The sequence below is a fragment of the Cricetulus griseus genome, chromosome 2 (assembly GCF_003668045.3).
Source record: "Cricetulus griseus strain 17A/GY chromosome 2, alternate assembly CriGri-PICRH-1.0, whole genome shotgun sequence".
Classification (NCBI taxonomy): domain Eukaryota; kingdom Metazoa; phylum Chordata; class Mammalia; order Rodentia; family Cricetidae; genus Cricetulus; species Cricetulus griseus.
In genome coordinates this window covers 141,858,877-141,883,142 of record NC_048595.1, presented here as the reverse complement: position 1 = coordinate 141,883,142, position 24,266 = coordinate 141,858,877, and the positions used below count along the sequence as shown (strand labels likewise).

Below are 24,266 nucleotides of genomic sequence, written 5' to 3'. Positions count from 1 at the left end.
CAGGCTATCAATTGATTAAGAATCCTTCTGGTTTGCCAGAAGTCACTGGTCATAGAAGGCTGTTTAAGTATTCACTGTCAACAAGGAAATCATAGACAGCACTTAAAGTGGCTCACCTCTGATTTATTAAAAAACTCATACAAGAACTTGGCTTTGTTCTTGCTCTAAGAAGGGGACTGATGCCAACAAGCACTCCTTGCATGGGCCAAGAGTGAACAGCACTTTACCTCAAAGCCTGACCTCCTTTCTTGTTCTATGTTACGGAAGAATTGCCTATGATTGACTGTGTGTCCTGAGAGGAGAAAAGAGGCTATAAGGAGAATCTACTGTATAAATTCCATAGTGTATGTACCAAGAACTAGCACCTGGAACTTGGGATCTTACTAGGCCTGAAGGTGAAGGTATTTATGCTAAAGCAAAGGCTTGCCTTTCAAATAACCTAAAGAGTTTCACATTTAATAACAACTGAGAAATGTGGCCTCTTTCTAAATGAAAAATATGACAATGTCATAGTAAAACTGTTTTTGACAGTGCCTTACTTCCCTGAAGTAAACAGAGATCTAATGCCAAAAATAGGGTAAGAAGAAACTATAGACAGTGTGGAGTAGAATTGAAGACCAGGACTGCCCTACACACTGATTAGCCATGTTTATCTGAGGAGGTTCACCTATATTACTTTACAAATGATGCTCTACTCCAGCTGCTCATGTCCAGAGGACAGAAAAGATATTTAAATGGCAGTCAATTGTCTGGTTTGTACTGACTAGACATTTAGTGGAGACTTAAACCCCCACAAATCCAGTACACACACACACACACACACACACACACACACACACACACACACACAAACAAACACACACACACACGTTCTTATCTCAAAATTTCACAATACATTACAGAAACCCAAACAGCCATATTAGAGATGGTGATGAGAGTTCATGATATATCTTTAGATAAAGGTGTGCAATCACATCAGAGTCATCAGCTCATTTGTCACTGTTGGAGTGAAGGTGTCAGAACCAATGAGTGTATGAGCACAGAAGGGGCAAAAGGGCCTTTGGAGAGACACATTTTTGTACTGGGAGCCAGCCACTGCTTAGATTTAGCTCCAGGGAAAGATTGGGATTCGACAACACTGTGTACAAATCCTTAGCATAACAGACTGTGTTGGTGAGATGTGGAGAGTGGGAGCTAGGATTGACACAGTTCTGGAAATGGGCTTTAGACTGCAGCTGGGAATCTCCAAGGCATATGTTGTGTGGGGGGTTAACAATTTAAGCCACAGTGAAGCTACAGGTTTGAGATAGCATCAAGGGAAAGATGTCATATTCTAAACATGCATACATATGCCCAACATGTATACCTGGCCTTTAAGTGTAGCTGCATTAAAAGAGTTTCGATCTTCTATCTAACATCTATGGAAGTAAAGAGTAGTTGCATACACAGAAGTAACATTCAGGTATCAAATGCTTTTGACATTAGAGTGGAAGTTAATACTTAATTTCAATAACAATTCTGTCAAGGGAATACTTGTGACATAGTTGCACTTACACAAAATCAAGAAGCTAAACTTTCTTTGCATGGAGTTCATTCTGAAACATTAATTGAAAAGTAACAGATTTTCTTTTCCTACATAAGTTCTTATCTTTGATAGGCCAGTTCTAGCAGACTCATTTCATTTTGGATCCAGCTAACAGTTCTCTTTCAGCTGATGTGCCCATATAACCTTTTCTTGTTTAATTCTATTGATTTACAGTGTTAAAGTGAAATAATCTGATACCTGTTTCCTGCCCTTTGAGTATCTGTCGTCAAAGATGCTGATTAGTTTCTCTCCTACCTCTTTAGCTGCTTTAAATGTATAATTATCATTGCATGTCATTTGATAGCTGCACTAATTGCTGCCAACTATTGTCTGTTTGCACTTAATGCTGAAACCTGATCAACATCCTGCTTTGGTTGATGTTTGATGGTAAACTTTAATTAACTCTTATTGCATTGAAGAAGAGTTCAGGCTTGGTGCTAACTAATCATTTACCTTCATTATGTCCTGACAGCTCCACTTGTCCTTGGTCCTAATGGATACACCAGTCAGTAAACAAACCTGCAAACCCCATGGCTCATAGTTGCTCCACACTAATATTTTGCTACTTAACATGTAAGATAATTGGGACCCAATAATTATTTAGTTGGCTTCATATCTATAGTTCTTCAGATACTAATCTTGAATTTCTTCAAGCTGGCCAACTTCATTTTAATAGAAACTGTAGAACTGAACTAACATTACTTCTTCAACATGGTCCTGGGAACATGCATCTTTTGAATCAATACCATTAAGCTTGTCTCCTGTTGGAATTCTTGTAATTATTTTTCCTGAAATACTTTCCTGTAATGATATTGAAGTTAAAGTAATCAGGTTACCAGCAGATCGTGTAGAATTCAACTCAAAATTGCCGGTTGCTTGATTTTAATTTGTTTGACATCAAGTTTGTTTGAAAAGGGATAATATGTGGGTAAACCAAGGAGCTTATAATTATGGTTGACATTTGTTTGTTTATATTGAAATCTAATTAAACTTCGTAGATTTAAAACACAAAAGTTAATTACCGAATTGCTCACTCCACTGCTGGGCAGCAGTCAAATCAACTTTTAGGGCAAAGACAGAGAGAGAGAAGGAGAAAGGCAGGAAAAGAGGGAGAGAAGAGAGAGAGAAAGAGCTCATAGACAAAAGGCTTTTCAAAATAGAAGTAAAATAACCAGCTAATCTTAGTGATCAAAAATAAATTTGCCAAGATTTCATCCAGAAGAACTTGGCATTCCACTTATGTTCCCTATTATGTTAGTCCTAATGTGGTTTTTTAATATACAGTAATTTAAAATATTTACATTGAACATAAAAACAGTTGCATTTGGGAGACTCTAAGAATACTATATAGCAAAAGCCACTTAGTAGTGATTTAAAGAATTATTATGCACATAACTTTCTTTGTTAAAACTCTGTGAAATCATGTAAAAGCAGGGGAATAGGAATGTTTTCTGGAATACCTGAACTCTGATTAGTTTTATGAAGGTAATTATGGTTGGTTTAGTCTGCAAGGAATGATTTCTAATATACTTAACACTAGTGCATTTATTGTTATATTGGCGGGAATAGTGAAACCCAAATAATCATAAAATTATTTTACCCTTTAAATACTTAGTTGTCAGTAGTTCAGTGTTTTACGTGTGACTCGATAAAGAAAAAAAAACACAGCTATGCATTGGAATATATTGTCATCATACTATGTGTGTAATAATGCATGTGAAGGAAGGAAAGACAAAGATGTGAGATTAGAAAATGTTGTTATCACACTGTGTATGTGATCAAGCATGTGAAAAGAGAAAACTGCAGACATGCATTAAAACTTATTGTCATCATACTGTATATATGATAATGTGATATATACATGTGATGGTTGTTGCTAAACTAATAAATCTTTTGACATCAAACATTCTATAGTTAAAAATACATTACTTATGCAAATTGTGATTAAGTTTAAATACTGCTGATTATTAATATTGCTGTGTTCTAGATATTCAAGTTGTTTTAATCAAGAGAGGTTAGCCAGTTAACATTTTAAAGATGAACAATACAGGTGCAGGAAAGACATGGCAACTTTGACTTATATATTTCCAAGACATTGAAGAGTCCATGTTTTTCTCCAAGGAAACTGAAATGATTCCATGTTATAGCTTCATATTTAAATGTTATGCGCTTGAACTTTCCAATATGATGGGAGCATCTGGGAGGGACCTGAGAAGAAAGACTAATTGGTCCCACATTATGATGCTTTGATGTTTAGAGTGGTTTACACAATATTGTACTATTTCTAGGGAATACATTTAAATATATTCCCTCACTGAGTTTTATATTTATGTGTTATTTAGGGAAGAGATAGCTAAAAGATCATCTGTGGCTTACCCTACTTTGCAATCTGGATAAAAGGGGAAGGTGGTGAATACATAAGTGTGACTGGGTCACTGGCACTATTTGGTACCTTTCTTTGCTTTAGATGATGAAAAAAGTCACTGCAGTCTGTTAAGTATTGGCAAACAACAGCTTTCTAGCAATATTGTAGCTGATTAGACCCCCTTACCCTTTAATGAAGCAATCACCCAAAAGGTTGAGTGTCAGCTGGAATACTAGCAAAACAGTATAAAAGAGAAAACCAGAAAATGGCACAGGACACAATTGCAGTTTGTGTCCTTGCCTCACACCAATGCAAACTATTCATTTTCAATTAGAATGAATAAGAAAACTAGAAATCAACTCCTTGGTCAAAATTACCCAAGTTTGTTTCCAGAGGTAGCTAAAGTGTTGGATCCATCTTGCCCACTGATTATGAAATTTTCCTGAAGCAAACAAATAAAATGAGTCATATAATAGCATAATTTGGTTAAAGAGAGACTATTGATTCCTCTGTAAGCAAAGTAGCTGGAGTTTGATTAAAGTTGTAAAGAAAACTGAGTCAAATTCCCGTTTCCCACAACTAATCTAATTAAGAACTATTGGGCTTAGTGGAAAAGTATGGCTCTCCTCATTTGCTCTACAGCACATATGTTTAATGCTATGTAATTGTCGCATAACTTCCATGTAGATTTAGTGATCTGAGAAGGAAGGAGACTCAGAAAGCAAAAGGGAAGGAAAGAAAGAATCAAAGGGGGAGAAGACGATGCTTCAGCCACAAGGGTCCTATTTATAGAGGGGGGAACCAATCTGCACTGAATCGCTCATTTAGATTTTAATGAGAAAAATGAGAGGGAAACAAGGAAAAATGACTCAGTTGAGTCACACACGCATACTTGTCTTTGTAAACTTTCCCTTCTTAAAAATGTGCTTGTTCTAAATGCTGAATATATTTGGTTACATCCTTCTATTCAAACTTAATTACCTTCTCCCCTTTGTCATGACATGGGTGGAAAGTTTTTGCCGTGTCAGGAGAGGTCGTCACACATTCTTTTGCAGTTCGCTTCATTAATTCCTTCTTGCAGAAGCATTCTCTCTCGTGCTGGGAAGGTAGAAGGGTGTAACAGAAGAGCCCTGGAACATCAGCAGGAAGCTCTAAGCTGGTTAATGCAGTATAATTGTCTGGACATAGACTGGTCTTTGTTTCTGTGGTTCACTCCGAATCAGCTGTAATTAACTCCAGAGTGCTTCCAGATTGCCAGCAAAGAAAAATTACAGCTTTTCTGTTTTAAATTGTAAAGCTCACAGGCATTAACTATGGAGATTGCCTTTACTTTGATATATTTCTATCCTGCAAGAAAAAAAGCTGACTTGACTACCCCACCCCACCTCTAAAAATGTGCTTTTGTTAAGTTACTTGATTTAGTGTCTGTTGGAACAAAATAGCCCTATAATTGTTGGGTTTCAGATCTTTTTAGTTAATATTTTCAATCTTTTGCCATCCCCTCTGCTAATATTTTAATATTGAAAGGGGAAAGAAGTTATGCAATTTTTTCCCTGAAATATTAAACACCCAACTAAAATAAGCAAATTGCAGTGAAGGCTGCCTCAAAGAAAAGCATCTTCAAGGCTTGAGATCAAATATGTCTTCTGATGCAATCAGGGCTTCCATCCAGGTATGTCACCTGTATTATGATGTATCCAAAAGAGACTAAGTGGTGAGGACCATTTTGCTACCTCCTTCCTGTGGTTAGTGAGCCACACCCTTTTCCAAATTCCAGTCCAGTAGTTTATAATTATGAATTCCAGCATGGATAAAAATGAAGTAGCGGTGTGAACTAATACAGCCCAGCAAACAAAAGATCTGTCAGCAAGTGATGCAAAAAAAAAAAAAAAAAAAAGTCCAGCCAAAAATCTTTTTTTTTCCCCTTTCTTCTGAATTTAACAATGAGGAATTTAAGCCTCAATGTGGCTTTAGCAAGCAAAGAAAAGAAGCTCTTGGTGTCTGCATAATACCACTTTGATGGATTTTTTTTTCATCAGTTCTCTGTACGTGGCAACAAATAAACAAGTATAATTATACTTGTGAAGGCCTATTCATTGCTTTGTCAGGATTAGATATATGTGCCGTTTTCACACTGCGCCTCTCTTTTGTCTTTGCCTAACTCACTATGACATATTGATAGAGGATTTGGAATGGGGAAAAGGCCACAGCAGAGACAGTGATGACCTTTTGGAAACTTGATATAATTCAAGGATTTTTATTTATTTTCTTCTTTTTTTCAAATTTGTAACTTTTTATCAAATTCTCTTTTAAGCAGACAACTTTTAACCCATTTCAGTTGGAGTAAATAAAGACCCAGATGGTTAGGAGATAGCCAGAGAGCCAAGGCATATAAAAACAATAGGCTGGGTGCCCTGCTCCTTTCCCAGCACTTAGCAGAGTGCCTAACCTAGCGTTCCTTTCCCATTATTCTGGCCTCTTGATCAGATCACGGTCTTTTTAATCATTTCACAAACACTGTCTCACTGGACCGTAGAAGAGGGCTGGGGTAGCCTCAATTAAAAAGCAGAGGTAAAACTGGCCTCTGATTTTGGGTTCTAATGGGAACTGAGTGTTGAATTCAAAGGCATTCTCCTATTGTGTAGGAAGCACCCCCTTTCATTAGAGGGGCTCCTCTTAGGTGGGTTTGACCATTTAGCAGAGCAGAGTTCAGGCAGCAGTGACTGCAAAGGAAAGCAAACCAGGAGAAAAAAAAAAAAAAAAAAAAAAAAAAAAAAAAAAACCTCCTCTCTGCATATTGTCTGCTGCTTCCGAAAACAGGATTTGACACGATCAAAGTCACTGATCTTGTGAATTCCCAAGAGTACCCCAAACCATGCACACGTATTCTAAGCAGACCGGCAGGTATGTATTTCTCTGAATTTAACATAAAAGTTAAAGCAGGTTTCTCTGAGGAATTTCTGGAGGACTTTTGTGATTTTTAAAAATCATGTTTGGCAGGAGAGACTAGAAATTGGTGATGATTAAATAGAAACTAGCTTGGATGATGAAGAAACTTTTACAGGGAATGAATGTGATGTGCAGTCATTTTGGGAATTGTTTTACCATTTAAGTTAAATGTTTGTCTTCGTGGTCTTCATCCTGGGGTGTTAATAAAGCTAACAAAAGCTTCCTGTGTGAGTCCTATCGGTAAAAGACAAAACTTCATTTGGCATTGAAGAGAATGAAGTACTTGGCATCATATTTAGTGTCATGGACTCTACTAAAACACTGACAAACATTGCTACGGTGAAAGTCAATAGTTAAAAAAAACATTAAAATCTAGTAATAAGCTGCTATCTATGCCAATTTAGATCATTTCATTGTTGTTGATTTTAGAGTGAAATGTAAACTTGTTTGTATAGAACTTACATATTTGACCTGGTTTCTGATGAATATGTATCTTATTGAGATGAAACTTAAAGGCATTTTGATTGTGAAGTACAACTAAATACATCATACTACATTTCTGATATGAATTCCTTTAACACAGTTCTTATAACTTTAACTTCCACCTCTTTTCATATAAAATGAAAAAATGGGATCTATTTTATGTAGAGAAATACCGAGACAATACATTGTGGATCCCATATGGCATCTAGCCTAAGTGATTAACTGCACATTATATGCAACTCCTCTGAGGTACATTTGAGGTACATTCAGAACATATGTAATAATTCTAGAACGTGTCCATTTTTGTGAGCTAAAAACTGTGGTAAGGATAAAAATAGAATGGAATTCAAGTGATAATAATAATAATTTATTATTATTACTGTAAACAACATAATAATAAATTATTATATCTTATAAACTCATAAATCTGTCCAATGCTTTGTAGCTTTTCTTACTATTTGGAGTAGAGACCATGAGTTCTATGTAGATCTATGCATAAACCGAGTCTAATCATGGAAGAAAAAGAACATCCGGGCTCCTGGAACTTCCTGTTTAATCCACTAATCTAATAGCATTATTGCTTTCACCCCAAATATCTAGCATCTGCTTGCCTTTCTCATGCTTTCAGATCAGTTCAGCAGTGTATTGTATTTTAGGCATTTTGGCTGTTTTCAATCTGTATACATTATGCAGAATGGGTACATGGGAAGGTAAACATTAATGTTCGTGGACTAATTAGAAAACTATTAGCTTTTTATGCTTATTATGATCAAATTATTTCAGAGATTTTAAATGCTACATGCATTCCATGAAGATAATTAACCTGGAGCTCATCCGTGATTAAAATTACACACTAAGCTTTGTGATGTTTGCCCCATAAGCAATTAGAGTGTCATTTTAACCATCTCAGACACCAAAATGAATTTTGATTTTGTCATCAATCTATGAAGTTCATTTGATGTATTATGAACTGATCACTTCCTCTTTGGTTTGGCTGACAAGATTAGATTTGATTGCAGTAAGAGCATTACTGAGAAAGCCTTAATACTTAGCATACCTGTGACCTTCAATGACATCTACCTTTTAAAAGAACTTTTTGAAAGGAATGTCTAAAATGCTCCATAATATGGGTGAGCCCAATCTTCTGTTCTTTTCTTCATGGCTCTCAGCCACTGTGGAGGCTGTATCAGCATGCAGGGGTAGAAGATGCATCAGGACAGCGACTCAGAATATCTGCAATAACAGATGCAATTTGTAATGTAATATAGAACACCCAGTTTTCTTGTTTCAGGAAAACTGTCATGATATGTGAATGTTTTCATTCTTTGAAAGAAAGGTTCTGTTAGCCTTGAAGGCATGGGTCCCTTGGATTTTAAGATTTGAGAGGTTTGCTTACCTGCTTCAAAAAATCAAGACACTGTGTTATAGGCCAAATATAAACACCAAAGTTTCATACCCACTCAGCTGTAGTGTACAGTGTCATCATTCTGCAAATGGAGTGATCTGCCTGGACTCAGGGAAGCTTAGCTGTAATCAGACTGCACTTACAGTGGCTGAAGTTTACACGTGAACACACCCACACTGGTGTGCTTACACACCCACATGGAAGAAGACGCTTTTTACCCACATATGCTTAACTTTTCCCAGGCATTTTACCTTTACACTAGAAATAGATATGGCTTTTACTAAGGAACTCTTGCCTGCCACAAGAGGAAATATATGATCTAGGAGGACAGCTTGAAAAAACAGAAAAGTTTTAAAAATAGAAATTTGAAGGATTTTCATCTAGAGTGCTTGCACAAGATTCACTCAGCCAGGGGAGATGGTGGATGAGGCACTGGTTGAAAGATGGGCAACTCATCATGACTGATAACATCAAATGGTATTTGAAATGGTGTTCATTACACATTGTAGTTTAAAAAAAAGTGAGTGAATGTGATTGTCCCCTAGGTTGATAGCACTGGTTGCAGTAAATATTAATTTCGGTTCTCTTGCCCATCGAGGTGACTGAAGTGTGGGGAAGAATGGTGATTGGTGCTTAATCAGGGCCAGCTAGATACCTGCTGAGAACCTTTGCACAGGGAAGATTTGTAGTAAGCTCGTTTACTAGCAAAATGGAAACCAGAGAACAGCCTGGCCTGCACTGCCTGGGACTGTAATATTTCTCATTTTAATGCTCCTTTATTTGCTGGTCTCTCTCCCAGGCCCACCTCCCTTCTGTAGCCACTGCCTAATAGAGTATAGATAAATTAAAAACAAACAAACAAACAAACAAAAACCCAGTCATTCTCACTGCTCACCCATTATTGCTGTTTCATATGCATTCTACGAGGGTAGTCTGGATTTGAAAGCCTTTACATCCAGGGCATGCTGTTTCAGAGGACAGAAATGAAAAATAGCAGGATCGCATCTACACATTTGAGTCTCATGTGGACGCACATAGTGGTTTCAGAACACCTCAGCATTGCACATAGGAGCACCAGTGATAGCTATCTGCAGTGTTTTGTTACATTTGTACAAAGTCTGTCTGTGATAGATTGGCATGATGGTTTTAAGTCCTCCCCCCCCTCAACTTTTTAGATAGTCAAGTTTACAGCAGCTGTGAATTAGTGAGGGGCTATTAGTGAGCTGTGTCATTATTTAATAAAAATGGCTTCTCTCACCTTATTTTTTATCCAGGTCCCTGACAGGCTGGATGAAATGAGATCCCCATGTAGCAATTGCCATGGAAACCTGTGACTCTCCTCCTATCTCAAGGCAGGAAAATGGGCAGAGCACATCAAAGCTATGTGGAACGACACAACTTGATAATGAGGTGCCAGAGAAAGTTGCAGGGATGGAGCCTGACAGGGAAAACAGCTGCACAGATGACAACCTGAAAACGGATGAGCGCAAAAGTGAAGTCTTGCTGGGTTTCAGCATCGAGAATGCAGCTGCCACTCAGGTCACCTCAGCAAAGGAAATACCCTGCAACGAATGTGCCACTTCTTTTCCCAGTTTACAGAAATACATGGAACACCACTGCCCTAATGCCCGCCTTCCTGTCCTGAAGGATGACGAGAGTGAAATCAGCGAGTTAGAGGACAGTGACGTGGAAAACTTAACAGGGGAGATAGTTTACCAGCCTGATGGGTCAGCATATATAATTGAGGACTCCAAAGAAAGTGGGCAGAATGCGCAGGCAGGGGCAAACAGCAAACTCTTTTCAGCAGCGATGTTTCTGGACTCCCTGGCATCTACTGGAGAGAAGAGTGATCAGTCTGCTTCTGCACCTGTGTCGTTCTACCCACAGATCATCAACACTTTTCATATCGCTTCATCCCTCGGGAAACCATTTACAGCCGATCAGGCTTTCCCAAATACCTCAGCATTAGCAGGAGTTGGTCCTGTGTTGCACAGTTTCCGTGTCTATGATCTCCGACACAAGAGAGAGAAAGACTATCTAACCAGTGATGGCTCAGCCAAAAACTCCTGTGTGTCCAAAGATGTCCCTAACAATGTGGACTTGTCCAAATTCGATGGTTGTGTTAGCGATGGGAAGAGGAAACCTGTTTTAATGTGTTTCTTGTGCAAATTGTCTTTCGGTTATATCAGGTCGTTTGTAACCCATGCTGTGCATGATCATCGGATGACTCTCAATGATGAGGAGCAGAGGCTCCTCGGTAATAAATGCGTCTCCGCCATAATACAGGGGATTGGCAAAGACAAAGAACCTCTTATAAGCTTTCTGGAACCAAAAAAATCCACTTCTGTTTATCCCCATTTTTCTACTACAAACCTCATAGGACCTGATCCAACCTTCCGCGGTTTATGGAGCGCTTTTCATGTTGAAAACGGTGACTCTTTGCCGGCTGGCTTTGCCTTCTTGAAAGGAAGCCGGAGCCCTTCGAGCTCAGCAGAACAGCCGCTGGGGATCACCCAAATGCCAAAGGCTGAAGTGAATCTGGGGGGGTTGTCTAGTTTAGTAGTGAACACCCCAATTACCTCTGTCTCCCTCAGCCACTCATCATCTGAGTCTGGCAAGATGTCAGAGAGCAAAGACCAAGAGAACAACTGTGAAAGGCCAAAAGAAAACACCATCTTACACCCGAATGGGGAGTGTCCTGTCAAAAGTGAACCCACTGAACCGGGAGATGAGGATGAAGAGGATGCATATTCCAATGAACTCGATGACGAGGAAGTATTAGGCGAACTCACCGATAGTATTGGTAACAAAGACTTTCCCCTCTTAAACCAAAGCATTTCTCCTTTATCATCCAGTGTGCTAAAATTTATTGAAAAGGGTACCTCGTCTTCCTCCGGGACTATTGCTGATGACACAGAGAAGAAAAAACAGACTGCTGCCGGAAGGAACAGTGGCAATGTTACTAATAGCTACAGCATTGGTAGCAAGGACTTTGCAGATGTAAGTGCCAGTAGAGATGGTGCCACGGCAGCTCATCCCAGCGAAACAGCCCGGGGAGATGACGACAGTTCAGCGACTCCACACCAGCATGGTTTCACCCCAAGCACACCTGGTACACCAGGTCCTGGAGGAGATGGCTCCCCAGGCAGTGGTATTGAGTGTCCAAAGTGCGACACGGTTTTGGGGTCTTCGAGGTCTCTTGGTGGTCACATGACTATGATGCACTCAAGGAACTCATGTAAAACCCTAAAATGTCCCAAATGTAATTGGCACTACAAATATCAGCAGACTCTGGAGGCCCATATGAAGGAGAAGCACCCCGAGCCAGGAGGTTCTTGTGTTTATTGTAAGACTGGACAGCCTCACCCCAGGCTTGCCCGGGGAGAGAGTTACACGTGTGGCTATAAACCCTTCCGTTGTGAGGTTTGTAACTACTCTACCACTACCAAAGGCAACCTCAGTATTCATATGCAGTCTGACAAGCACCTGAACAATGTTCAGAATCTCCAAAATGGCAATGGTGAGCAGGTGTTTGGCCACTCGGCCCCAGCCCCCAATACCAGTCTCAGCGGCTGCGGAACACCCTCCCCGTCCAAACCTAAACAGAAACCCACCTGGCGATGTGAGGTTTGTGACTATGAAACCAACGTGGCGAGGAACCTCCGGATTCACATGACCAGCGAGAAACACATGCACAATATGATGCTGCTGCAGCAGAACATGAAACAGATTCAGCATAACCTGCACCTGGGCCTGGCCCCGGCCGAGGCTGAGCTCTACCAGTACTACCTGGCTCAGAACATTGGCCTGACCGGAATGAAGCTGGAAAATCCTGCAGACCCTCAGCTCATGATTAACCCATTCCAGCTGGATTCGGCTACAGCAGCAGCTTTGGCACCAGGACTTGGTTAGTACTTCCTGTTCCACGCTAATGTCAGTTTTGAATCATATTTTCACCCAGCCTCTTGTGAGGGAGCACTACCAAACTGGGGTCGGGCCACGAGAAAGAGCTTTCTCTTAAACTGCCTGGGCAAACTGTCCTTTTTTCTACTTCTCAGCTAAATGAAGCTCAGAGACGAATAGTTAAGACATGAGTGGCAGTGTATTAGAAGTTTGCAAATTTTGTCCACATTTGATAGGTCCATTAACATAACTTGGCAATTTACATAACTTGGTTGCCATCATTAGCCATGAGTTTGACAGAATTAACACGTTCAGTTTGGGTGGTTATTCTCCAAGGTATCAAACTTGAGATATTGTGATTTTAATGAAATATTTTTGAAAAATATTTTAATGCCTGTGATTGCTGCTAATTAAACCTACAATAACTCCATTATCTTAGCCAGGTATTTGGGAATACATTCTAGACAACCAGTGCAGAATTAGGCAAATCCCATCAAGCTTTAAGACAAATTAGGAAATAACAATTAGTGTTCATGTAAGTCCGTCTAGGCCCTTAAATCACAAACATGTGACTGTTTTGTTATGGTATTGATCAACTTTCCTGTACTGGAAAATACAAATTTCAGAATGACATCATCATGCCCAGTAGGAGTAATTAAAGCTATCTGATGAGGGAATTTAGAAGTTGAAAGGGATGATTGTAATTGACTCTGATTCAATCCTATTACAGCTTTTTATAGTTTAAGCTCCAGAGAAAGCACATTCCTTGTCAAGACTTTATTTTACATTCTTTTGTGTGTGCTGTGTTTTCTAGTCTCTATTTTTCCTTTTAATTTTTTTCCTGTAGTAAATAATGAGCTGCCGCCAGAAATCCGGCTTGCCAGTGGTCAGCTAATGGGTGATGACCTGTCCCTCCTTACTGCAGGAGAGCTGTCACCTTATATCAGTGACCCGGCGCTGAAGCTATTCCAGTGTGCTGTTTGCAACAAATTCACCTCTGACAGCCTGGAGGCCCTAAGTGTGCATGTGAACAGTGAGCGCTCTCTCCCTGAAGAGGAATGGAGGGCTGTAATTGGGGATATCTACCAGTGCAAGCTCTGCAACTACAACACACAGCTCAAAGCCAACTTCCAGCTCCACTGCAAGACTGATAAGCATATGCAGAAATACCAACTGGTGGCCCACATCAAAGAAGGGGGCAAAAGCAATGAGTGGAGGCTGAAGTGCATTGCCATTGGCAACCCTGTTCACCTAAAATGCAATGCCTGTGACTACTACACCAACAGTGTGGATAAATTACGTCTGCATACCACCAATCACAGGCATGAGGCGGCCCTGAAACTCTACAAGGTAAGCAGTGCCATCCATTTTCATTGGAACAGAGTAGATAAGAGCATTAACCATTTCAGAGTTCAGAGCATAGACTGGCAAGGAGAGGGCAGGGGCAAGAATGGAGATTGCAGTTTCTGCTACCATTCCTAAAGGTATATGGAATGCCCAGCAGTGAAAACTAGGGGTTTGTTCATTGCCCTATTTCCACCTATCTTGGGGGGGGCATAGATTGCTTCACTGGCCTCCTACAATAAATGAAATTTTTCTGGATAGTGTCATTAGAAAAATAGTACTTTAAAGTTATGTTTTATTTATTGGGTTTTTTTTTTTACAAAATAAAAATATAATGCCACTAAATATTAATGGAGGCAGGGAGGCAGGGAACAAGGGACACAAACAGTGTCTATCCTGTAAATGTATCGTCATTTGTTTGGTGATAAACAAGAATGACCCGAACAGGACGTTTGTGTATGTGAACTCTTACTGATGTAGAACAAATACAATCTTCCTCAGCATCAGCTGGAAGTCTCTACAACAAAACTCTGTTGTTTTTTTGCGTGATTGTTTTTTCCAACTAGCAATGCTTCCTCCCCTCCCAAGAGGGTGTGGCATACATAAATATGCACTTAAGAAGACAAGTTCACTTTTATCTTTACTGGGATAAGCTATGCAAATGTTATTCATACATGAAAGTGATGAGCAGCATGTATTGCACAACGAGTCTTGATGCTTTCTGAACCCTAATGACTGAAGAATTTATTTTCCGTAGTTAGTTCACTGGATTGCCTTGATTGTCTTGGTTTCTGTACAAGTATAGCACACTCATTTCTGTGATGAATAACTTGGTTACTTATTAAAAAAACTTCTTTTGTCTAGAGGATATTAAAATTCAGAAAATATTGCAAACCATTAGTCATTGTAACAAGCTCTAAATATGATTACAAAATCCATTTTGCAAGTGTTATCTATTGATTTATACTAGAAATCAGTGATAACTATACCATCAGGAGTCAACCAACAATTATAGTACCTATAGCTTTTCTAATCCTATTTAAAATTGCAAACACAACAGCAAAAGCAGATGTGGCCATCTGGGTTAGACTCAAGAATTACTTTTTCGTTGGTATGGTGCTGTGCAGTTGGGTTGTTCCTGTTTAAATTTTAGATAGATGTACTGTGCACAAAAACCTACAGACTCAGTGTGAGAATCTGTAACATTGTTCCTGCAGTATTGGCACTCCATGGATCGATAATGAAAGCATTAAATTTGGGCTTTTCAGTTTGAGAGGAGTGCAGGCCCTAATGTAAGATGGAGCACTGCTGCCTCGATGCTATTGAAAATATGATATAAAGGATTAATTGTATTATAATTCATAGGTTTGCAGCAACAGTTGACAACTGTTCAATTGCCCACTTTTTTTCCTGTTGATACCTGACCTATTAAAAGTTTTAGAATACCTAGGAGAAAAAAAATAAACATTAAGTTTGTATAAATAATAGATTTAGACCCTGGGAGCTATATAGAATATTCATGAACTGTGTTTATATTCACGCAGTTCCTCTAACACTTTAAATTAACACGTTGTGCATAGGAGATATAAATGTACAGCTTTTTCTATTTTATTATTCTCAGGTGGGAACCTTGTGAAAGGGAGGTTGTTATTGTTTATATTCTTAAAAAGGGTTACTTATTCAAACTATCTGATAATTCTGATAACTCTTCATATGTTGTTAGGTGTGTGTGTGTGAGAGAGAGGGGGGAGAGAGAGAGACAGAGAGAGAGACAGAGACAGAGAGAGAAGTTCAAGCAATTCTTTCTGTAAGTATGAATTGACCACCTTACTCCTGCAGTGCCATTTACAAAGTTCCAGGGTTCAATTTGAAGTTCTCTTGGAGGGACAGTTGGGTGATGACTTTAAATCAGCAAAGTCCAGTTATAATAAATACTTGACTCTAAAGAAGGCTATAACCCCAAGAACACATTCTGTCTCACACACAGAAGATACATAGTTAACTTAAAGATCCTATAAGACATATAATGTGTCCTTTCTGGTTGTGAATCCCTTCATTAGCTGAATATACCTAATATAGTACTAAAATATGGCCAGCAGGCAAACAGTTATTAAACATTAAAGAGAAAAATGTTTCATTAAATTCAGGAAATACCAAAAAATATTTGAGTACTGAAACCTGTTATCTGACAACATAACTATTTTTTTGCATAGTTCTAGAAATAGGGGGAAAAATCCCACTCCCGAGTAGGTATGTATTGAACATGCTATTTCCAAACTGAATTTCAAAGCTATGTGATTCAGAAAAAGAGTATTTCAAGCACAGAGATGAGGAGATTAGCTTGGCCAGCTTGTCTCAGCAAAATAAAATTGGTTCATAAGTAACATTAATTGCTATTAAATGAGAACCTAACAAATTGTCTTGGGCCTGGAAAAAAAAAGTCATGGTTTATCATATGGCTTAAATATTAAAACTAGACTTAAAATAGTTTCAGAGTTAATGACTAGACAATAATCTTCTCTATAAAATTTATTTTCATTAAGAGTTTAATTTGCACCATTTTGCATTATGAATAATTTAGACATTAGAGGAAAGTGGTAAGTTACAGTTGTAAGACAGACACAGGCCTGCAAGAAAACAGCTTTGCTCATTATTGACAACATATTGATTCATAAGACTCTAAATGTGTCCACGTGTCAGCTCAATTTGAATAAAGCACTCTACTCACTGTGTTGTCAAGCTCAAGAAGCATCACCTAACAGAGCTGTGTGCTTTATTCCGTTGCAGGAGGTTAAAAGTTAAAGGTCAAGGGTTAGTGTGAAAGCATCATCTGCTGAGCTGCTTAACTTTAAACTGATCGATTTAATGAAAATCTGTTTTACAGATGTTGTTTTAATGTATTTGGCAGGATTTAGTCAGATTTAACATTACACGAGAGGTAGTAAAAATTATTTCTCTATTTGACCAGAAAAACACCTCTCCTTTTATGTTTAAGGTAGATGGCTTGTGGGCGATGGTATTTTGGCAAAGAAGCCAGAGCAGAATGTGTTGATGATGTTTCCATATGGACTAAAAAAGAAAAAGAAAAAAAAAACTGTTATGTCTATTGCTAAGGATGACTGAAAGAAAAAAAAAGCTGTGTTCACTTTGCTAGTATAGTGTTACTTTCCTTAGGTTTTTTTTTTTTTTTTTTTTTTTTTTTTTTCTGAAAAGCAACTCTGTTATTGTTCAAAAATCTTCCTCATTTTTTTTCAACGACATTTTCTAAAGTTCTAATCCAATTTTATCTTGACATATTTTTTTCCTTCAGAAACTTTAATGATGAAAGAAAGTTGGTCAAGAAAATGAAGCAGAAAGGAAAAATTTTACATTGCCCTTAATCTTTCCTGTTAGTGCCTGGATGGTATTTAAAGGGAGCCTGTCAATGCTGCTAAGTGTGCAGGCGGTTAAACTCTGTCTTGCCAGTTCCTGTCCGTATACATACATGTGTAAATCTAAAACACTGGTTTTAAGATAGCTAAATTATTAGGCTACATTATCGTTTTTTTAAATTTCATGCTTTTATAATCTCTTAAGTTTTAGTGAATTGGTTTTTACATACTGGGTCCTTACTAAATGTTTGTATGATGTAATGAACTAATGCGTCAATGGTGGAGTATTTCAAGGGATCTCCTTTACCTTCTCTCAGCCTTCATTCTAAAAGCGCATTGTAATTTGCTCTGCTTCTTAAATGAGCCCTGGCATTTTCTGACAAGCCCAGTGGAAAGTTGTAATGACAACCACTTAGCATTATACATGAAAGTTAGGACAATCAAGGAAGATTTGGGCAGTATTCCAGAATACTGGAGTTATTGGCTCTATGAGATGGACTTTTGTGGCCAGCCTTTTGGTTTAGCCATTGCCCTGTGTGGAACATGCCCATGCTTAGCTTCTGTGTCCTCTGACAGCCCTCCTCTTCCTGTGTGAATGTATGTGTTCACAACTTTTCTGGTTCAAAGTAAAAAACTTAACTACTTGGGCGGCTTTTCTCCCTGGGAGGGAAGGCAAAAGCAAGCCCAGGAGCAAGGCAAAGGAGCTATCTGATTTCCACAGTGCTGTTTTGCTATTTGGATCTCACAAAGACTAAAAGCATTGAAGCCCTGACCTGTCTCCTTGGTGAATGGTGGCATACACATGAGGTTTAGTCCTGGGTACTTAAAGGGTGACATAGACACAAGGAATAGTTTTTAGTTTTTCTCATTGTTTATGACTTAAATTAAAGAAAAGATCCAGATTAAGAACTGAAAGTCAAGGTGAGGGGAGGACTGGCATAGAAGAGAATAAAGTAGACACAGTGAGGAAAGCATGTGCAAAGAAAACAAACCGTGGAATGACTGGTATTGCCTACCCCTTTGCTGTTTTTACTACTAGGAAACACTGAATGGTTTGAAGTTCTCAGTGAGCCACTGGTATTTTTATAACCATACGCCCAAGTCCAACTTTGCAATTTAAAATCAAATATACCAGATATGTACCATTGTAGTCATTGATGTCATTGTTCTTGTATGGTGGTGAAAGTGCTTCAAAGATGATTCACTACACATTTACATAAAGGTCATGGTATAAAGGCAATTGCAGTGTGGGTATGCTCTGAGAAATCCAAGCAGGTTTTTCTGACTCTCAAGCTAGGCATTTGTTTACATGAAGAAAGCTGTTTTCAGATATAAACAAGAATTTTCCCTGACTAAACATTTGCCTGAATATGGAAATATTTTTTGCACTTTTTGTATTAGTTTCACATTAATGTTCATTTCAAGGTTGAAAAGCAGTGTGAAATTTAATTCCAGTTGTACATTTTTTTTGTGAGTAATCACAATTCAAATTATTCCATTGTATACTCATATTAAAAGACAGGCAAAGGTTGAAAAAGTAATTTCTACAGTAGAACAATCCATGCTTGCATAATACTTAGAACTAATAAATACACAGATCAAATAAAGAGGAACCAGTTAGCTAATAGCAACTAATGAATCACGGGTGTTTTCAGATCACACTGTAATTGGCTGGCCTTCCCGACTATACAGACTTCTGTTTCTAAGCATGAGGTTGCCTGAACCTTAGCCATGTGCAAACCAGGCTACTTTGGTACAAATGTGGACTTCCATCACTGTGTGTACTAAGGTACATTGTGAGCTGAGAACCTTTTTTCATCTCCAAAGCTGTTAAATATAAACAGATGGACACATGTTAATTCCTAAAGAGGTCCATATTAGCCAAGGTAAACAAAGTAATGTTAGTGTTGAAATTGTTATCAAACCTAGGCACAATTTTGAAAACTGGAAAATGTGGCATCTGATCCCTTGTGTCTTTATTTTCGCTAACCTGTGATTCTGCTATTCCTCTATGTATAAGATGCTGCTTTCCTTCCCATCTACATCTTCTGCTCATGGAAGTACTCCATGTTGCAAGATCAGCTAGCTTACGAAGCAACTCTGAGGAAACATTCTTTCAATTAAGGGGAAACAAGAGATTCCATAAAAAAAACAGAGACGCTTCTACCATTGTAAATGACTTTCTAGTCCTTTTCAGAATGAATTGTTGTTAAGGTATTTGCTTATTCTGGAAGAATTTCTGTGTTAGGAAGGTTGGAGGTGGATTAGGACTGAGGGAATCAGTTGGGAGTCAGGCTAGGAAGAACAGTCCCCTTTCCTAAAGCTTCTTCCATTTACTGCTTCTGAATACACCCACCCCATGCACACACAACACCATCGCTGCCTTCCCACAAACACATCTCAGAAACCCACTCAACAGCTTGGCACTACTCTTTACTCCAGGACCCAGGAACATGTCAACTTGCACTTTGCAATTCACACATTTCTGTATTTTGTGCTCATTCTATCTAACCTAGAATATTACCACATTTTATGCAAAAATATCAAATGGCTTGTTTGTGACCTGTCATGGGGTCACTTAAGTAAAGGGAACAAAAGTGTTGTCACATCATTCTGAGCTCTCACACAGGTTTCCCTGGCTTAATGTTTATGTCCCTTTCCCATAGAGCTGGTATGCAGTTGTTGAAGCACTCAAAGGGCTTGGGGCTGGCACACAGCAGTACAACCACAGTCATATGTTAGGCAGGCCTCATACTGCTGAAAGGGTCTTGGCCTGGGGTGGAGTGAGGAGGAGCTGGCATGTGCATAATGACCACAGTTCTGCTTCCAGAACATCTGGCCTCCCCAAACCCTACTGCAGATGCTTTACCAAGTTTGTTTTGAGTCTGAGCCTATGCTGAGGGGGAGTTCACGCAGACATGGAGATGTTTTCATTATTCAGACCATTCGAGCATGAGAGGTGATTTCTCCTCACACTGTCAGTGGCTTTCAGGAGAGCATGAGAGGATATGATTTATTTAAAAAGTGAATCAGGACCACAGAGGTATAGCAACACCTCAGCATCAGGAAAGGCTTTCATACACTCCACAACCTAGGTGTATTGGTTATGCCAACACAAGGGTCATAGCTTCATCTGCTGAATACCTAGATGATATGCATCTTCTTGTCTCCAGTATGCTGAGAAGCATTTATTGAGCACCTACTGTGTGTGAGGCTTTGAATATAACTGCATGGTGGGTGTGCCCAATAATGTGGTGGATAATAAGCTGGCTGCCTACGTGTTATGCAGAGACAAGGATTTCTGAGGTTGTATTTTCAAACACTGATCTTCACAAATGTAAGTTAAATTTGGACCCAGGGACATTCATAACAGTTACAAGTTTCCTGCTGTTTTCAACCATGTTTAGTCAAGAGTCTGAATGTGCCAGCTCTCTTGAATTGCCCATAGATACACTATAATCCTATTTGTGCATCTTTGTAGGCTCTAGTTATTCCATTACATAGCAACATTTTATTCATCCATTTAAGATGAATTAGGTTAAAATTTTTAGTGCAAAAAAGAGCTTTCCTTGATTGATACACTCATGTTATGTGTTGTTGAAAAATAAAATGAAGAAAGACCAGTAAGAATGTCCAATTACAACATGAATCAACCCCTCTACGGCATCAGGATGCTACCTTAAAATGAATCCTGGAATATGTAAATACATTTTACAAAGCAGTCAGTGAGCGTTCTGACTAAAGGTACATTAGCATGTTGACTTGTTATAGAGGGCTCATCACAGATAAGGATTATGCACAGTAATATTTTGTTTCATTTGGTTAAATAATATTTAATCAATATTCTAATATCTTGTGAGTTGTGGTGACACATATAATCCTGGGATTGGGGGACCAATGTGGGGACCAGGTTCTTAGTATCATAGTTTGGCCCTCTTGTGGGGAAGGAGATGAAAGAAAACAAATCCTGTATTTTTATGGATAAGGAAAAGCACTGTAATAGCATAGGAAATACATTCCATATAATATTTATATGTATAATGCACATATATAAAAGGATATGGTAATAGATTCACCTAAAGCCTTTTAATAAAGGGAAATATTTGATAGCGTAGAATATATATTGTCCTCATATCTTGGTAAAGGACTGTCAGGGTTATATTTGCTTTTCAAGCAGTGTGTGTGTGTGTGTCTGTGTGTGTGTGTGTGTGCAAGCACGCTCACGCACGTGTGCACTCATGCATGCACACATGCATACATGTGATATTGTCTGTGTTGTTCTTTGTGTGTGATGTATATACTTGTTAGTGTAGACATGTGGACAAGGCATGTGAGTAAAGCCTCTATACTAACACATCCACACATATATTGATAGAGGCCAGAGGTATACATCAGGTGTCTGACCCTGTTGCTCTCCACTTTTATTTATTGAAATAGGGTCTCTCACTGAACCAGAACCTCATGGATTCAGCTAAGCTGACTGGTAAATGAGCTCCATAGGTTCTCCTATCACAGCCTTCACCATTCTCCAGTGCTGGGGTTACAGGCACACACCACCATGATAGGATCTTTATGTAGATTTGAGGAATCTAAACTTAGGTCCTCATGCTTGTGCAGCAAGCATTTTAGAAACTGAGCTGTCTTTTCAGACCCCCTCAAGCAATTTTTAAGTAGTACAGAGGGAGCATAGGGCTGAAGGACTATATACCTGGATATTTGATGATATAAGTAATGGAAAGCAAAATTGAAGTTGAAAAGACAGACCCAACTACATGGTGATGCCAGTTTTGGAGAAAGCCTTTTAAAGTTTTGTAGTATTGATTTTGTTTTTCATTTGTGACTATGTATTCTGTTGCAAGAGATCTTCATTTATTTGTGGAGTTGGCAGTTTGCAGTCTCTATGTGATTGATGGTATATTGGGGAGTCTCTTTCCAAAATTATTCCTTCTCTTGGTGCCAGATGGTCTATTGACAAAGAAATCATATTGAAATTTTATTGTTCTATTTTTGCCTTTTACAATGGCACTGCTTTTTGAAGAAAGGATATGCACTGACCAAAGATGTAAGTTAAATGCTACATATCCATTGTCTCATCACTCTTCCAAAGACTTCTACACAATTATTCACATTTAAGCATGTGTGGTAAACAAGATTCAGAGGTTTCTCAGGTTCTCTCAGAAAGTAAGATCTTGGTCTTCAGTTGTCACTCTGTGCTCTTTCTAGCTCAGGGCCAGGCATACTTGTAGGGATCCATCAATAAGAAAACCTTTGAGGACAGCAAAAGCAGAGAAGGAAAGCAGAGAGGCTGATGCCTGATAAACTTTACCACTTTGTCTTCAGCATCATCATGTTGGGTACCACTTTCCTGTCTCTAAACCAGAAGATTTTCTAAGAGTCTAGGCAGGGAGAGTGGGAAGTGATACACAAATGTCAGGTGCTGAAATGACACTCTTAAACCAGTGTCCTATTAGCCGGGAGGGGAACTGGTAGTTAAGTGGTCACCCGAGTATTTCCTGTCCAAATGGAATTCTTTTGCTTTCAGTAACTTCCTTGGATTGGCATGTTTGTGTGTTTGGTGTATTGAACAGGATTGACTAATTGAATATTTATCACTTTTAGTGCTTGAGCTTGCAGTGCTTGCTGGTTAAGCCCCTTTTGGAGGCTGCTTACTTCATTTAGGTCACCAGGGAACCCCAGCAGTCATGCATTAATGGTCCCCCACTGGCCAAACAAAGGAGATGGTGGAATGTGGCTATGCATAAGCATTCAGGGACAACTGGAGCAGTCCTTCACCCAGAGGTTGAGACACTTCCCTCTTTTTCCTAGCAGCTTTAGGAGGCCTGATCACAAGTAACCCATTAGATTTGTTGAAAATATCCTGTTATTTTGACTTCTTAATTTCACAGCTTTATATCATTTCTTACTTTGAACCGTTGTATGTTTTTGCGAACTAGATACTGCCTTTCATTCTTCCTCTTTACTTCCTCTTCTACCTTGGATTGAGCTTTTTTTGTTTGTTTGTTTGTTTTTGTTCATTTTATTTAAAGATTCTTAGGATCTTACCTCCAGTGTATGTTGAAGTAATGTAAGTTTATGAACAACCTCTTTTCTCTTTAATTTTGAACAAATATTTTACTGTGAACCCAGTGTCATGCTAGAACTTACATTGGCCGGACATGGAGATGTGTGAGGAAGTGAACCTGGCTGCTTGACCCTGTAAGATTTGTTTGGTCATTCCCACTGATGTTGTTGACCACATATGTTAATGAAAAGGTCTAGTTTTGGAAAGGGAGAATTGTCTGAGTTTTGGAAGGACAGACTTGTTACTGATGATGAAGTCTCTGTGGCTGGTATATGAAAAATAAGTAAGGACATCTTGGTAACTCTATTGGGTGTGTCTTTCAAAGAATTTAGATATTTCTAACTATCCATCTGGCAGGTCTGGGAATAACATTAGCTGTTTGAGGACTCAAGTCCTCAGGGACTAAATTTATCCAGTGCTCCAATGTTAGATATTGGGTAGCAAGCTTAATTGACATCACATCTGCAGTCAGTTTGCAAGCCATTTTTCTCAACGTGTATACAGCACTCACCAGAGCTTTCCTACAGAATTTCTAGACACGTTATTTAAGAAAGATTCAAAGCCTAAGTGAAAATTATTTGAACATCAGAATTTGTTGTTCAGAATTTATTCTATTGGTGAATTTATGTTTTACAATAGTTGAAAGGCTGAAAACTTTTCTATTAACAATGTAATGTTAAATATAACTGCCCTTTACTAAGAAGCCTTCCAATATCTTTTGAGAAATAATTGGTGAAATCAAGCTCTCTCATCATTATTAAAATCATCATCATCATCAT

General features: G+C 38.7%; 1 protein-coding gene across 5 annotated transcripts in view; it reads left to right on the top strand.

Annotated features, from left to right (window-relative positions):
- Nucleotides 1–24,266, top strand: part of Zfhx4 (zinc finger homeobox 4) — a 177,023-nt gene that overhangs the window by 12,246 nt on the left and 140,511 nt on the right. For 2 of the 5 annotated variants that reach the window (XM_027398789.2, XM_027398790.2), the window contains exons 2-3: nucleotides 10,062–12,694; nucleotides 13,538–14,040. In XM_027398789.2, coding sequence (XP_027254590.1) covers nucleotides 10,108–12,694; nucleotides 13,538–14,040 — 3,090 coding nt within the window. In that variant the 5' untranslated portion in view covers nucleotides 10,062–10,107. Of the gene's footprint in view, nucleotides 1–6,695; nucleotides 6,855–10,061; nucleotides 12,695–13,537; nucleotides 14,041–24,266 lie in introns of those variants that run through there. The other 3 variants (XM_027398791.2, XM_035439999.1, XM_035439998.1) reach the window with 3 other exon arrangements.